This window comes from Podarcis gaigeae, assembly GCF_964106915.1.
Source record: "Podarcis gaigeae genome assembly, chromosome: 8".
NCBI lineage: Eukaryota > Metazoa > Chordata > Lepidosauria > Squamata > Lacertidae > Podarcis > Podarcis gaigeae.
The window spans coordinates 71210903-71227199 of NC_139684.1; the positions used below are offsets into that span (position 1 = coordinate 71210903).

Sequence of the window (16297 nt, forward strand, 5' to 3'; positions counted from 1 at the left end):
GTCAAGAGTACCATTACAGCTAGTTTGGACAGAAAACCCTCTGCACCAGCGTGTAACTCCTAAAGAACGGAATAAAAAGGGACACATTCTTCAAGTTGTCAGTGCTTGCCTGTGTTAAAACTTAATGAGCTTTGGTTGATAAAGCAAGTTAAAAGAAGAAGAAAAAAGCTGGCAGCCACCCAAACGGAAAACCACAAGTTTCCTCTGCTTTGCCTTTTCCAAAAGCAGAGGTTGCCAATGTGGTGCCCGCAGAGTCTCCCCGCCCTATTGAAATTAGGCTTGAAAGAAGTGCGCTATTGTAGCCAAGAGAAAATAAGTTGTAGTGTCTCTGATTTGCAGTATCTCTGCTTTGCAAATGTGCCTACTGGCCCAGAAAACACTGGCAACCCTTGCCCTTATTGCACTGTGATCTGCTACATGAATACAGGGATATTTCTGCAGGACAAGCTGGCTGTGGATTCATAAAATCCTAGATCATCCCTGCTTATTCACACAAGTTTTTTTTTGCAGCCTCTACATATCGTCGCCTTCAAAATACCATTCCGCTCCCCCGCTCCCCCATGTAATCTGGATTTACCGTTTTTTTTGCTCTATAAGACTCACTTTTTCCCTCCTAAAAAGTAAGGGGAAATGTGTGTGCATCTTATGGAGCGAATGCAGGCTGCGCAGCTATCCCAGAAGCCAGAATAGCAAGAGGGATTGCTGCTTTCGCTGCGCAGTGATCCCTCTTGTTGTTCTGGCTTCTGAGATTCAGAATATGTTTTTCTTGTTTTCCTCCTCCAAAAACTAGGCACATTACTTTTGCTTACTGAATTTCCCACAGAAACATTAAACCCACATTAAATGGGGGAATCTGGGGGTGATGTTTTGAAGGGGGAGGTCATTTGGACGCTGCACAAAATTCCTGGAGCGGTGGAGCATCTGCTTTGCTTGCAGAAGGTCCTGGGTTCAAACGCCGACTTCGTCAGGGAGGGCTGGGAAAGAATCACTGCCTCAAAAACCATGGAGGGTTGCTGCCAGCCAGAGTAGACAGTATTGAACTGGATGGACCAATGGTCTGGCTCAGAGGCACTGACTTGTGTTCCAGATTGTGGGTGCCCAGTGGCACACATGCATTTTACGCGACATCATGATAATAGTTGCCCATTGTCTGCACTTCTGGAAGCAACTGGAACTGCACTTCTGGAAGCACTTCTGGAAGCAACAGAGTTTGGTTCCGAAAGGCTTTCCCCGCTGGGTTACTTAGTGGCATGTGTCTCTTTTGTTTTAATTCAAATGCACCTGCTGTTTACTCTTTATTGTGCATTGCCTTGAACCACAGTGCAGAAGGCGATTAATAATAATACAATGGTACCTCGGGTTACATACGCTTCAGGTTACAGACTCCGCTAACCCAGAAATAGTGCTTCAGGTTAAGAACTTTGCTTCAGGATGAGAACAGAAATCGGGCTCCGGTGGCGCGGCGGCAGCAGGAGGCCCCATTAGCTAAAGTGGTGCTTCAGGTTAAGAACAGTTTCAGGTTAAGAATGGATCTCCGGAACGAATTAAGTACTTAACCTGAGGTACCACTGTAACATGATGATGTTGATGCACTAGCTACAAGGCATTGGACTGTCCCCACCGTGTAATCTTATAACTTAAGTTCTTCTCCTGGTATCCTGGTCACCTTCGCTGCTATGACACAGCAGTTCTCGTGACTCTTCTCAGCAAGGCCAAGACAGAAAGATCCACGGTCTCAAGAGTGCGTTGGCTTTGGACGTGGGAAAACGCCAGGGGAAATATTTGCTCAGTCATGGAGCCTGTTGGCTGGCAGCCTAACTTCAGAGGTAAACTGAGAACCCCATGTAAGCTATCTCCAGCTGCTTGGAGTAAGGGTAGGATACACAATTGTCTAATAGTCTATATATATATATCTGTGTGTGTGTGTGTGTGTGTGCGTGTGCGTGTGTGTGAGAGCTGATTTCAGCTTCGTCACATTCAAGAATAGGGATAAGTTCCCCACCCGCCTGAGGGCTATATTTTCCAGAATTTTCCAGACATTGCGGGATTCGGCTGTCGGAAACAGTGTCTGGGCAGAAATTGCTTAAACATCCGGGGAAATCCAGACATACGGCAAACCCATGTCGGAAGTGTAGATTTCGGCAAATTTCCTTAAAAATAGCTTTGAAACTTCTTTTTCTTGTTGAGATCTTGTGAAAATAGCTCAATGACTTTTGTGTCCGGATTTTCTCTTTTTGAAATACGGCAACCCTATTGTATTCCCTTCTGGACAACTTCCCAGAGGTCACATGACAGTGGTGGGTGGGGCCAGAAGCACATACCCTCCAATTGAAACCCTGGAGAATCAACTGCCAGTCAGGGAGCCACTGAGCTAGAATGGACCACTGATCTCTGTTGAAGGCAGATTCCCATGTTACTATGGCATTAATGGACCTAAGTTAGTGATGTCCATTCACGTCTATGAGGCTACACTGCTTAATAGTGGATGCAACCCAGTATGTCTTTCCTCACTTCAGTTAAGTGGATGAAACAAAGACAGCTGTGGGCTTGAGTGCGAAAGGAGTGTGAGCTCAGTTCAGTTCTGGAGACAAATTCCTAGGCGAAAGATGTGAGCCTTGTTCTTTAATCCTGACTGTATGTTGTTTGCACCTGGTTCTGGTTGGCAGATCTCGAGGTTCTAGTGAAAAACGAAATTGACCCAACAGTTTGGATAGTTTGTGCATGCCTGATTTGCAGGAGAGCTGCAACTTGCACCCATTTAACCTGCGCACATTCAGCTTTACGCACTTGGCAATAATAAAATAAAATAAAAATAAGGATGCAGGCATCTGGGAAAAAACACATTGGCAATCCCACTTGCCGTTGCACCCAAAGGGCTTTGACGATGCATGATTTTGGCTTTGTGCTCTATCCCTGGAACATAAGTTGAGAGTCAACTGTAGTAGACAATACTACCTAGCAGAGCAAGGCTTCGGTGTGGTATGAAGTCCTTCCAAAGGAGCTGACCAGTGAAGGAGAGGGGCAACAATAGTTCTGCGTAGGAAGCAGCTGACAGGGACCGTGCTGAGGATCAGGATCCTCAATCTTCCCAGGAGCAGTGGGACAGTATAGATTTGGAACAGTGGTTTGCAGAGGGACATAGTTCAGAAGACAGAAGTTGGGAAGAACTGGGTGGTGAACAGCTAGGAGAAGAAGAACTGGGGGAGAGTTAACAGACTCTCTCTCACTGGTAAGCATCCATCCGCTCAGCCCAAGGTCAAGGAGAGCAGAGAGGGTGGCAACACAGAAAGCACAGTGGTTGCAAGACGAGGAACTGACATGGGTGACTAGGGGAGGAAGCAGGTGGAACCCTTAACTGGGAGCACCTTCATTCCTAGGAATGGATTCTTTGTTCTCTCTCTGTAATCATTAATATCTGTAAATGGTAAGAGACTCCTTCCGCTTTGTTCTGCTTATCTACTGCCAAAGGGGGCGGGGAGTAAGCCAAGTCCCTGAAGGTCAAGGCGGACTGCTGTTCAGTCTAGCTCAGTGTCACCTGCACTGACCGGCAGCAGCTCTCTGGTGCTTCAGTGAGGCGTCTTTCCCACTCCTACCTGGAGATGCTGGGGAGGCCATTTGCATACATGTGCTCTTGAGACCTGCTGGTGAAGGGCAGGAAATAATTTTAATAAAACGTGCCCGACCACTGAGCTACACCCCTCTCCACCAAACATCACAGCAACACAGGAAGATGCGGTGAAGGGGAGAGTGCTCCTGCACCCGGGTCCTGCTTGCCGGCTTTGGCATCTGGTCAGCTGCTATAAGGAACAGGCTGCTAGGCTGGGTGAGCCCTGAGCCCCATCCAGCAAGGTCCTTCTTATGAGTCAGACCCCTAGCTCTCCACGCTGGCTGGCAGAGGCTGTCCAAGATTTCAGGCAATATTTTCTCCCAGCCCTACAAGGACACACCAGGGATTGAACCTGGGTATTGAACCTGCACTCAAAGCAGGTGTTCTTCCACTGCATCACAGTCCTTCGCACCAACGGGTGTTCTCCGAATCCAGCCCATAAAAAGCCACTCTGGAGATCTCCGGCTGTGTCACACTCCACTGACTCACCGGGCCCAAATGTTGCTCTGCCTATCAAGCCTCTGGCGACCCGCCGAGCGGATTTTTGCTGCTAGCCTGCTATCGCTGAGAAAAAGGGCATGAGCTGCCAAGTCCTGGCGTGGCAGCTGTGCAGGGCCATTCCTCTCTCCTCACCAGGTCCATGAAATGAAACTCAGGAGGCGATTTAGCTGGACTTTGTTCTCACCATCCTCCTTTTCAGAATTATTAGGTCTCTAGCCCACCTTTTATATGCCTGTTGTCTTTGTCCATGGAGTTTTCAGACCCTGGTGTTGGGAAAGATGGAGGGCACAAGGAGAAGGGGACGACAGAGGACAAGATGGCTAGACAGTGTTTTCAAAGCTACCAGCGTGAGTTTGACCTAACTGCGGAAGGCAGTGGAAGACAGGAGTGCCTGGCGTGCTCTGGGATCACGAAGAGTCGGACATGACTAAACGACTAAACAACAAAAAGCCCACCTTTTCTCCAAGAAACTCTTCTTTCCCCTCACAACCACGCCTATAGGTGAACCAGGGGGTATAGGACAAAGCCAGTACTCAGGAAAAGCCAGGAGCAGGGGTCAGCAAACTTTTTCAGCAGGGGGCCAGTCCACTGTCCCTCAGACCTTGTGGGGGGCTGGACTATATTTTGAAGGGAAAAAAATGAACAAATTCCTATGCCCCACAAATAACCCAGAGATGCATTTTAAATAAAAGCACAGGTTCTACTCATGTAAAAACACCAGGCAGGCCCCACAAATAACCCAAGGATGCATTTTAAATAAAAGGGCACATTCTACTCATGTATAAACACACTGATTCCCAGACTGTCCACGGGCTGGATTGAGAAGGCGATTGGGCCGCATCCGGTCCCCGGGCCTTAGTTTGCCTACCCATGGCCAAGAGGGTAAGCTCAAAGTGCAAGTCAGAAGAACAGAGGGTGCAGGTAAGTGCTAGGGCTAAGGAAGATCCTTGCTGAAGCAGAAAACTCTTTATATTATTTTATATTATTTTCTGCCTCAAGAGGATTCATTGGGCAGCCTGGGGGTGGGGGAGCCAAGGGGACAAAGGAATCAAGTCTAGGGTCTGAAGAAGCTGCCCAACCTCACACAGATTATCAACACCTCTAGACAATTCATAGCATCCTGGTTTACCTGTGTGGGTCCTCCTCAGCTCCAAGGAACGGATATATACACACATATATGTGGACCTATTCCAAATACTGTGTTTATTGTTCCATAAAACTGAAGCCAGTTAATGCCAAGGCAAAGGACTCCAGGGAAGGGGAGATTTACAAAAGGTTGTTGGCTATGGTCAGGTGTGTCTCTCACTGCCGCTCGTACATCTCCTTCAGAATCTTCATGCTCTCCGAGTATCGCAGCTGGTTCTTGTGCGATCCCTCTTTCCACCTGTGAATAGCGGAGGCCACAAGTCAGCCACACAGCCCCGTACGTCTCTTTGTACCCATGGCTCTCTCAGATCAGTTGTTTCCCACGATCCCCACAAACAGTGGTTGCTGGTGCCCCTTGAGGCTGGTAGGGTGTAAGGCGGGGAGACCAATGGTAGGTGGGGCTAGAGACTTATGGTGGGCGGAGCTACCTAGTTCTAGTTTCGTCTCCGACTTCCTCCCTGCTAAGCTCTATGGCAGAGCTTCCCAAACTTCTCATGTCAGCGACACACTTTTTAGACATGCGTCGTTTCACGATACTGTAATTCAGTTTTACTAGCAAGCCGGAGGTTAAACTAACCCCTTATAAGAGCATTCACACAAGCACGCCTACACACGGCAACTGAAGCACTAACGTGTCACGACACAGAGTTTGGAAAGCTCTTCTGCTCTACAGGAATCAAAGGAGAGGAAGCCAGGGCCACTCCCTTGACTGGCCGCAGGTAAGGAGGGAGGCAGGTAAGGGGCTGGGCTGAGGGCAGACTGAAGCTGGTGGCAGTGGATATGGTGCCCTGAGGGAGGACAATATCTCCCCCCTCCCCATTTCTTATTTTCACAATAAATCATTTTGGTGCAGTTGATTTTTTATATACCCGTATGTAGGTGGTGGTGTTGTTATTTGGCATCCCTTCAGCTTGGTGCCCTGTGTGGGAGACCAGCTTGCACCACCCTAAATTGCCTGGCACCATTATTGACCTTTAGGTGCCAGGCAAAAACATTCCTCTTCAGCCAGGCCTTTGGCTAACATCCTATATCACTGAAAAGGTGTTTGTGGGAGTGCTGGGGAGGGGCGGTTATGGGTTTATTTCATTCCTGTTTTTATTATGTATTCTGAGTTTTAATCTAGTATTTTTATGCTCGCGAACCACCCTGAGATCTACCAAGGAAGGGTGCTAAACACATTTAATAAAGGACAATGGTCATAAATGAATCTGGCAGTTTGTGGGGCAGTGCCCCAGTTTGCCTTAATGGACCGGCCTCCTCTGCAAAAGGTTCTTTGCCTCATGCCCTCCTCCTCCTTGCTTCCAGAGCCCAGCATCCTACCTCTGCCTGATCTTCTTCCACCGCTCCATGTTCTTGTAGATGAGGGAGGACATTGATGGTACGGCATCAGAAGCCTGGAGTTGGGGAGAGAGAGAGAGAGAGGGAAGGGATTTCGTCAGCACTCTGCTTGGCCTAAAGCCCTGTAGGGCTGACACAGCGGCCTGGCAAGCAGAATAACCCAATCAACTCAAAAGCTATCCAAAGGCCAAGAAGCAAATGAAATGAAGATGCAGTAACCCCCTTAGTTGGAAAAAATGAAAACGCAGAGATATATTTTCTTGCAGAAATCACAGTCAACATGCTGAGAGTCTGTTGACTTTAAATAATTATCTTTACTTGTTAAAAGAAACGAAATGTTTTAAATGGCCTATACATTCAATATTTGCACGTGTAAAATTTGTGTATTTATGTGAGTGCAGCTGCCATCAGTAGCAGACAATACTAAGCTTCAGAGATCAATGTTTCGGTTGGTATAAGGCTTCCTATATGTTTATTGGCTGCCGACCATTTCAGATAAAATGCCACCCTCAGTTGACAACTCTATCTACACACGTAAAAAAAAGGTGGAGGGGAAGAGAGAGAATGTGAACAGTGGGAAATCCAGGTCTTGACAGAGCCCCTGGTGAATAGAATCAAACTTGCCAGAAAATTCTAGTTCAGTAACTATTAGTTGATGGTTGTTCAGCCTTTGTAGTTATTTATACTCAGCTTTCCCACATAGCTCAAAAGAAGCTTGCAACTTTGAGATGTCATACTAGTGCAACAATAAGGAGAAAGAAGAGTTCAGTCCCCAGTCTCTAATAAAACCAAACAGCACTCAATATTGCTAAGAGGAAACTGCAAGCTCTTACAAATTTCCCCAGGTATTCCAGAAACTGAGGGAACACTGTGGTGAATTGCAGTCCATGGCTGGCCAGCCTGGCCAAGGATTTTAACTCTGCAGCAGGTGAAGCTGAGGCCCCCATCTGCACAATTCGTTTAAAGCAGTATCATGCCACTTTAAACATGCCTTCCCCCCAAAGAGTCCTGGGAACTGGGATTTAATGCTGGGAGATGTCAGGAGACCCCTCTCCCAATTCCCCTCCCAGAGCTACAATTCACAAAGTGGTTTCACAGTCAGACCTTCTTCCTGGAAATTGCAGCTCTGTGAGGGGAATGGGGTTTCCTGACAGCTCTCAGCACTACAGTTCACTGGATCCTCCAAATGTTTTTAGAATGTTTTTAAACTGTTTTATTGTGGATGTGTTTGCTGCTCTTGGCTCCTGCAGGAGGAAGAGCAAGATATAAATATAAACAGTGCTTTCCCCCCTTAAAAAAATGTTTAGGGGTACTCTCATTTTCCTACTCATATTGAAATACTGCCCCTCAAAGAGGCCAAACTTAGATTCACAAAATGTTTAGGGGTATGCGTCCCCTGTGTCCCCCCAGAAAAAAAGAACTGAATATAAATATAGGTAAAGGTAAAGGGACCACTGACCATTAGGTCCAGTCGTGGCCGACTCTGGGGTTGCAGCGCTCATCTCGCTTTATTGGCCTAGGGAGCCGGCGTACAGTTTCCGGGTCATGTGGCCAGCATGACTAACCTGCTTCTGGTGAACCAGAGCAGCGCACGGAAATGCCGTTTACCTTCCCACCAGAGCGGTACCTATTTATCTACTTGCACTTTGATGTGCTTTCAAACTGCTAGGTGGGCAGGAGCAGGGACTGAGGAACGGAAGCTCACCCTGTCACGGGGATTCGAACCACTGACCTTCTGATTGGCAAGTCCTAGGCTCTGTGGTTTAACCCACAGCGCCACCCACGTCCCTGAATATAGATTGCTTCAAATCAGCAGAGCTCCCACACTCCTTTTCTCCCTTCTCCCCCACCTCCCTGCTTTAGGGTGCTCTGACCGTGTCAGCAGCTACTTTCGCCTTGTCTTCAGGCTCTAGCGGGGATGGGATACGCAGGTTTACTGGTTCCCCTGAGGCATTTGTGTGGCAGGGAGCAGGAGGCGGCAGCTTGTACACATCCTGACTCTTCCCATTCAGACCTTCGGCGCCCTAGGATCAAAAACACGGGGAAAGAAGAGAGGCACAGGTTCAGTATCTCTTCGACTGTGGACTTGCCAAGCCGAAAAGTCCCCCCCACTCCATTCATTTCCTATGTTTATACCCCACCCCTTTCCCAGCTTGAGGCAGTATACATGGTAAGGTAAAGGTAAAGGTACCCCTGCCCGTACGGGCCAGTCTTGACAGACTCTGGGGTTGTGCGCCCATCTCACTCAAGAGGCCAGGGGCCAGCGCTGTCCAGAGACACTTCCGGGTCACGTGGCCAGCGTGACATCGCTGCTCTGGTGAGCCAGAGCTGCACACGGAAACGCCATTTACCTTCCCGCTAGTAAGCGGTCCCTATTTATCTACTTGCACCCGAGGGTGCTTTCGAACTGCTAGGTTGGCAGGCGCTGGGACCGAGCAGCGGGAGCGCACCCCGCCGCAGGGATTCAAACCGCCGACCTTTCGATCGGCAGGTCCTAGGCGCTGAGGCTTTAACCCACAGCGCCACCTGCATGGGAATGTTCCAATTTCATGATCACAATGTAATCTGGGAGGTAGGTTAGGCAACACTGTGTGCTGTGGGGGGCTGAGTAGGGATTTGAGCCTGGTCTCTGCGGTCCAACTCCAAACCTCTTTATTAAAAAATATTTTTATTAAGTTTTACATAACAAATTTAAATTCAAACACATCTTTCACCTCCTCATTTAGACTCCTCTGAATCTCTTGACTTCCCTCTGCCCTTCCATTGTTACCATTGTCAATCTTGTCCCCCCTTCATGTGCTTATCTTATTTTCTCTAATTTGTTAAAAGAATAATAATCTATTTTCCCATAGTTTCTCGTACATTATAAGCACCACTCAAATCCTGCCAAAGTTTTTAGTTGTTTACAGTGCTCTCTTAAGTACATTATAATTTTTTCCCATTCCTTCTTAAAATTCTTCTCTTCCTGGTTTCTGATTTTCCCAGTTTCGCCATTTCGGCATAGTCCATCACCTTCATCAGCCATTCCTCTCTGGCTGGAACTTTATCTTCTTTCCATCCCTGAGCCAGGAGCCAAGCCCAAACCTCTAACCACTATGCCACACTGCAGGGATGGCCTCATCATTGGGCAGAGTGAGGTGGCAGCAAATTATTGGTTATTTAAAACTCAGAAGCAAAGCGGCTGTGAGCTCCTCTCTGGGAGGCCTGCAAATTTGTGTGGTCTTGCTGAGCCAAAGTGCGGCCTAACATGTTGAACCTGGCCAGTACACACAAAAGAGTATTAATCAAAAAGAGTGTGCTTTGTTTTCATGGCAGCCGGGTAGAATTCTGCCCAATGTCAGTGCAGACCGACCACAGCCAACCCTTCCCCTCTGAAGTTTTGTGGTAATATTTTTTGATCTTGGATTAGGTGGTAGTAGCACAGGCATTCCTAGATCCCTTGAGGTAATAGTAAGCTGTAAGAGTTTTCTGGACCACCTTTGCCAGGCCCTGCCACACTGAAACAAGATGGCGGCAGCAGCGGATGGGGGGAGGAATACCAGTCTGCTACCTCCCCCTTGTCTGCCACCTGTGGCAAAGGGCTCACTCTGCCCAATGAGAGGACTGGCCCTGCTGCACCCTTTCCTAAGCGAGGGCCTCTTATTTAGTACCTCCTCATCCTCCAGTAGGACAGGCAGATTCGGGCTGGGAGATCGCTCCTGCTCCCGGACCATGGGGCTGTTCCGCATCCAGGCCCGACAGATGGGGTACAGCGGGGTGCTCTCGGAGAACTGAGCCAGGTCAACGCTCCGGTCAAACAGCTTGATGACATAGGTGTCTGCGGGGGACAAGGTAGCAAGACATAGCTCTGCAAGGCAGCCCTTTAAAATGTCATCCAGTTCTTGGGGCTATATGGGAGCCACTAAGGGCTCCATTTATTATCAACCAACCAACCAACCAACCAACCAATCTTTATTATGGTCCAGAGACCCAACAAATCGTTACAAAGCAATGCACAATTCATACAGCCTACCTCCAGGTTAAACAAGCATTTTGTTCAGACTTAAGGATAGGAATCATTGGTTCTTGCAACCACTGATTAAAAACTTTGCCACTGCTAATGTTCTAGCGTTTGTCCGTTCTTCCAATAGGAACCTGACATAGTGAGCCTCTGATTTTCCTGGAAAGGGTACCAGCAAGGGTAATCTCAGACAGCCCTGGCTTGCTCATATTTCGCACAGTGCAGCAAAATATGTTTTATGGAATTGATGTCTTGAGCACACGAGCAAAGTCTGTCCTGGTCGGGAACTCCTCTCAACCTGCCATCCAACACGACAGAAGGAAAGACGTTTAGTCTGGCTTTGGTGAAAAACCTTTGATAATTTGGTACTGTCAGGTTTTTAATGTAAGATGTTAACTTAAAGACATGTCCAATTATTATTATTATTGCCAGTGTTGGTAACAATAGGTGGAGCCAGAGCCAATGACACATAAAGCCATGCCCTGACCAGTTGTAAGGAACGAAGCAGGGGATGGCTAAGGGCAGAAAGAGGTTGATGGGGCAGTGCCCCATTTGCTCGGATAAGCTGGCCTGCACTGGCTTCAAGGATTGCCAGCTTCAAGGAGGGGATAGGCTCCACCCACATCCTGGTTCGGCCAACTCTGTGATCAACCACATCTTTCGGAGGAGTCTTGCTGGAGCAGCCCAATGTTTCTACTCACTCTGTTTCTGCTGCCCACCCTCCGTCAATCCATCGTCCGTCTCTTTCCTCTTCTTGCGGCGGTGGTGAGAGAACCGGCTGGACGGCCTGAGAGCAACGCCACAGTTTAGAAACTGTGCAGCTAGCCGACTCGCTGCACAAGTGTCAGAAAGGCCTGGAGGCACTTTCCAAGCCCTGGGGGCAAGCCACAGCATCTCTTGTGCAAGCAAAACTGAAAGCCGCTAACACTGGCAGATTATTATTACTATTATTTATTAAATTTGTATATTGCACAGTTCACAGCATAAAATTACAACATAAAAAACACAAAATACAAAATCTGATGGAAATGCTGCGTAGCGCAAGCCTTAAAAGCTGGAATATCTGACCCTCCAGGTATTGCTGAATTACAATTTCTATCATCCCAGGCCATTAGCCATGCTTTTTCGGGCTGACAGGAGCTGTAGTTCATTCAGCAACACCTGGAGGGACGAAGGGAGAGGGCTCACTTGTTGACCTTGAGACAGGCTCTGAGGACCTTGGAAGCAGCAAGAAGCTGCACTGCTTCTCAGTCTGTGTGTGCTCAGGCACATGATCCCAACCTTTCCTCAAGTTTCCCCTGCATGTCAGTGGATGGTGTTGGTGGCAAATACAAGCAACAGCTCGCCAACAAAGCCAACCAAAATGTGTGAGCCCATGAAGTAACACAGGGCTAATTCACTTTTGCTCAGAGTAGGATCCACTGAACCTAATGGACCTAAGTTAGTCATGTCCACTAATGCCAACGGATCTACTGAGTAGGACTAACACAGGATACAACCGACAGTGCGATGTTTGCAGCAGCAATAGTTTCAAGCCTGAGAGACCTGTGCTAGAGAACCTCCAGGAGGTGTATTTTGAGTGATAGGCTTACTTAACTTGCTCATTTGAAATCCAGCTCAGGAGCATCAACCGGCCAATCCACACTGCCTAGTTCTAAATGCCCTTTTCCGGTGAATGAGTACAGTGGAATAATAGACTCGCAGAATTGTAAGAAGGGACCACGAGGATCATCTAATCCAACCACCTGCAGCGCAGGAATATTTTGCCCAATGTGGGGCTCAAACCCACAACCCTGAGACTAAGAGTCTGAGCTAAGCTGAGCTAAGAATGGTGAAATCTGAAATCTCCCATGCTATTGTTATCAACAGGTGGGAAAGACGCTGTAAAGAACCATACCTCTTTCCTGTGGCAGTAGGAGAAGAGTCCCTGAAACCGCAAAGCAAGAGGATTTAGGAATTGCCCAGAATGCAACAGCTTCACCAGCAAGAAGAAAAAGGGGGAAAAAACCACCCTACTCTCCAGGATAGCTGGTCCCAGGAGAGGATTAACCATTCTTAGGGTTTGGGGCCCCCCAAGAACACTCCTCTTCCATGACTTTCAGTAGAAGTCGGCTCCATTTTTAAAGCCCTTATATAAAAATAAATATCCCACAGCAACTTTACAAATTAAGATCTTTTCTATTAGCCCTCTTGGCAAACACAGACACCCCAAACCTAGTAGCTAGGTTTGTTTTCTGCAAATTACTATATCCTTAACCTATTAGGATATTTAGGGCAAAGCTGTGGGGCTCATTTTCACAGGTTCCTTCCATTCTCCTAGACCAGGGGTAGGCAACCTAAGGCCCGGGGGCCGGATGCGGCCCAATCGCCTTCTCAATCCAGCCCACGGATGGTCTGGGAATCAGCGTGTTTTTACCCAAGTAGAATGTGTCCTTTTATTTAAAATGCATCTCTGGGTTATTTGTGGGGCATAGGAATACATTCATATTTCCCCCCCAAAATATAGTGTGGCCCACCACATGGTCTGAGGGACGGTGGAGCAAGCCCATGGCTGAAAAAGGTTGCTGATCCCTGTCCTAGACACTTTGGAGAGAAAAGAAAGGAAAGAAACCCAGAGAAGAAGCGGGAAACAAAAGCCAACTGTCTAAACGCATGATTCTCAACAGAGGTGGGCCTCTAAGGGGGGGGGGGAGAAGAACTCCTTCCTTTACTCAGTTTCAGCATATGCCTGGGCAAGAGTCTTGCCCACCTGTTCACAGTTGGTGTAACACAGGAGGTATGTGCAGTCATAGTGGATTTACTGAATTCAGTGGGGCTTACTCGCAGGTAAGTGGGGCTACAATATCAGCCTCATCCACCCAACCCTAAACTGCTGGGAATAAACAATGAAGTATGGTCATTACCATTCTGCACTGCCACAGCAGTTTTTAAAATATCTGCATCCACAGACCAACAATCAGAAATAAAGGGAATGGTGTCATTTGCTGCCCAGGATCCTGGAGACAGAATACTAGACAAAATGGACCTTGGTCTGAAGTAGAAGGGCAACTCTTAGTTCCAAAGTGGCAGGACCACAGGATCAAAGAGTTTTAGTGTTGAAGGTCATCTACTTCAATACAGGAATCTCCTCCACCCACCCCAGTTTTCCCTGGCTGGCAGACATAGCTACTATATTATTATAGCTATCTAGGAGCTGGCCCTTGGCAACAGCCTCCTCCCCATCCAAAAACTTCATGGCATGGCACAGCAGTCAAGGGCAAGCGAAAGCAACTAGGGAATGCTTGAGTGTCTTACTTGCTGAGTACATCTGAGGGAGTCTTCCCAGAGTCCTCTTCCATCTGCTCCCTGTGGAGATGAGTCAGGAAAAGGGGGAACAGGATGTCAGCAGCTGTGTCCGGGGAGGAAAACTGGCATCTCACTTGAGGACCCACCTCTTGGAGCAACTACAGTGGTACCTCGGGTTACATACGCTTCAGCTTACAGACTCCGCTAACCCAGAAATATTACCTCGGGTTAAGAACTTTGCTTCAGGATGAGAACAGAAATCGTGCAGCGGTGGCGCAGCAACAGCAGGAGGCCCCTAAAGTGGTGCTTCAGGTTAAGAACAGGTTCAGATTAAGAACGGACCTCCGGAACGAATTAAGTACTTAACCCGAAGAACCACTGTACTCCTTGCAGGAGAAGGAGCTAGTCGCAAAGCACGCCACAAAGAATCTAAGGCCTTTTCCTTCTAGGCGAGACTAGATGAGAAATCGCAAGCATACACATTGCAGACTCCTGAACCCAAAAGAACCTGGCAATACTTACCGATCAACCTCAGACTTCTCCAGTAGGCATTGCAGCACAGCATCGAGGCGGTTTCGAGCATTGGCCGTCTCTAGATCTGGGGAAGGTCCGCAGGGGAGAAAATCATTATTCTGGCAGAAAGCGTTTACCCATCCCCTCCACTTTACAGTACAACATAGGATCTCTTCTCTCGCCATAGCAGCTGTCCCCAACCTAATGCCCAGTGGGTGCTGTGGGGCTGCAATGATGAGGTCACTTCTGCACTGCCCTTTCAGCCGCTGCTGTTTTCCCCTGACTTTTGTGGCAGTTTTTTCAGAGCCCCCCTACCTGGCTTTTCCGTTTTCACCTTCGTGTGTAGCATGTTTACCAGAATCACTGTTCCCTGCAAGAGAAAAAATAAACCTGTGTCTCACTTGATACAGAGGATTCTAGCCATTACGACCAAGTGATACTGAATGTTCAAAATGGGAAGATATATTGTATGAACTAAGGAGGCAAACTGAAAATACCTTAAAGGTTGGATGGGTACCTTTAACAAGCATGGGATTTTGCAAAGAAGGGCCACAAGACTGCGCCTCTTGCGCACATTTCTGGCCTCCGTGTTTACAGCAGCTTTACCTTTTTACCTTACAGCAGTTTCCTCTACCGACCCTTCACGTGATCGATGAAGCGGGATCTTTTTTATTTTTTTTTATTTTTATGTTGCCAAGCTCCTGCCAGGCAGCCAGCCCTGTGCGCTGTTGCCGGGAACAAGCCCTACTGAACTCGGTGGGGCTTACTCCCGAGTAGACACACGCGCAGCATTGCACTGCTCGGCTCGTCCCGGGCTCCAAGGTACAGGAAAGGCTTTCGGTTCTGCTGCAGCTGACCTTTCGGAGCTGCTTCTCCTGCGCTGGACCGCGTTGCCTCCAGGAGAGAGGGCAGAAGCCGGTCCCCGATTCTCCGGACCAAAGGACTTTGCTTCTTGCTTTGCTGCTGGCCTTTCTGCCCTTGCTCTCCGTCGCCCCGGCCTCGCGTGATCCCGGACACCCCCCAAGCGAAGAAGCAGCAAAACACCCGCAGTTGCAACAGCAGAAGCCACCTCTCTGCCAATCGCTCCTTCCCTGATGCCAGTTCGCACGAATGCAGAAAAACCGCCTCTGGCCCGCTGCATGCTGGGAGTTGTAGGCGACTTTTTGCCGGGGGCGGGGCGGGGGCGGCAAGCTTCGGCCAATGGGCTGCCCGCTTCCCTTCTTTGAATTGATCTCTGCGTTCTGTGCGTGTGTATTTTAAGGAGCAGGACACAGTGTAAGATTGGGAGTCATGGGGTTGGTGGAGAAGAGTGTATTTATGAACTTAACAGTGCTTAGTTTATTATTATTATTTTGGTTGCTCTTTTTGTAGAACAGTCCAGTTGGAAGGGTCATTGAATCCTGCCCGCAGCTGTTGCCCCTGGGTGGGCTCGAACCACCAAACTTCCTAAGCCTCTCTGCAAAGTTTTCGCATTTCACATTTTTGCATACTGAGTTAGTAGTAGTAGTAGTTGCTGACAATTGACCTGTATGGAGAATCTGATCCCACCGCAGGAAAGCCTCTTGATTGCTAGGATGGAATGGAGGGAAAATAGGGCTGGCTCCAGGTCTGGTGGGACGCGGGTGGCACTGTGGTCTAAACCACAGAGCCCAGGGCTTGCCGATCAGAAGGTTGGCGGTTCAAATCCCGTTGATGGGGTGAGCTCCTGTTGCTTGGTCCCTGCTCCTGCCAACCTAGCAGTTTGAAAGCACGTCAAAGTGCAAATAGATAAATAGGTACCGCTCCGGCGGGAAGGTAAAGTGGTTCGCTAGAAGCGGCTTAGTCATGCTAGCCACATGACCCGGAAGCTGTATGCTGGCTCCCTCAGCCAATAAAGCGAGATGAGTGCCGCAACACCAGAGTCGTCC

At 48.4% G+C, this 16297-nt stretch overlaps 1 protein-coding gene across 5 annotated transcripts; it reads right to left on the reverse strand.

Annotated features, from left to right (window-relative positions):
• Window positions 1–5286: 5286 nt before the first annotated feature.
• On the reverse strand, window positions 5287–15546 carry LIN37 (lin-37 DREAM MuvB core complex component). Of its 5 annotated transcripts, none has more exons than XM_083751160.1 (10): window positions 15460–15546; window positions 14706–14760; window positions 14400–14475; window positions 13887–13937; window positions 12490–12519; window positions 11294–11379; window positions 10243–10409; window positions 8467–8616; window positions 6575–6648; window positions 5287–5492 (listed from the first exon to the last, which is right to left on the reverse strand). In XM_083751160.1, exons 1-10 carry the CDS (start codon window positions 15529–15531, stop codon window positions 5411–5413), a joined length of 843 nt encoding a protein of 280 aa, XP_083607286.1. In that variant the 5' UTR covers window positions 15532–15546; the 3' UTR covers window positions 5287–5410. The 5 variants fall into 5 exon arrangements, with proteins under 5 accessions (XP_083607286.1, XP_083607288.1, XP_083607289.1 ...); XM_083751162.1 differs by having other exon boundaries at window positions 14997–15519; XM_083751163.1 differs by having other exon boundaries at window positions 15005–15511.
• Between the last annotated feature and the right edge of the window lie 751 nt (window positions 15547–16297).

Bases quoted from the DNA above. Each gene is read 5' to 3' on its own strand.
- LIN37 (XM_083751160.1), bottom strand. From the start codon at position 15,531: ATGCAGCGGGCCAGAGGCGGTTTTTCTGCATTCGTGCGAACTGGCATC. The intron at 14,476-14,705 runs GTAGGGGGGCTC...GACCTTCCCCAG, and splicing joins GGTGAAAACGGAAAAGCCAG to ATCTAGAGACGGCCAATGCT. The intron at 13,938-14,399 runs GTAAGTATTGCC...TCATCTCCACAG, and splicing joins GAGAAGTCTGAGGTTGATCG to GGAGCAGATGGAAGAGGACT.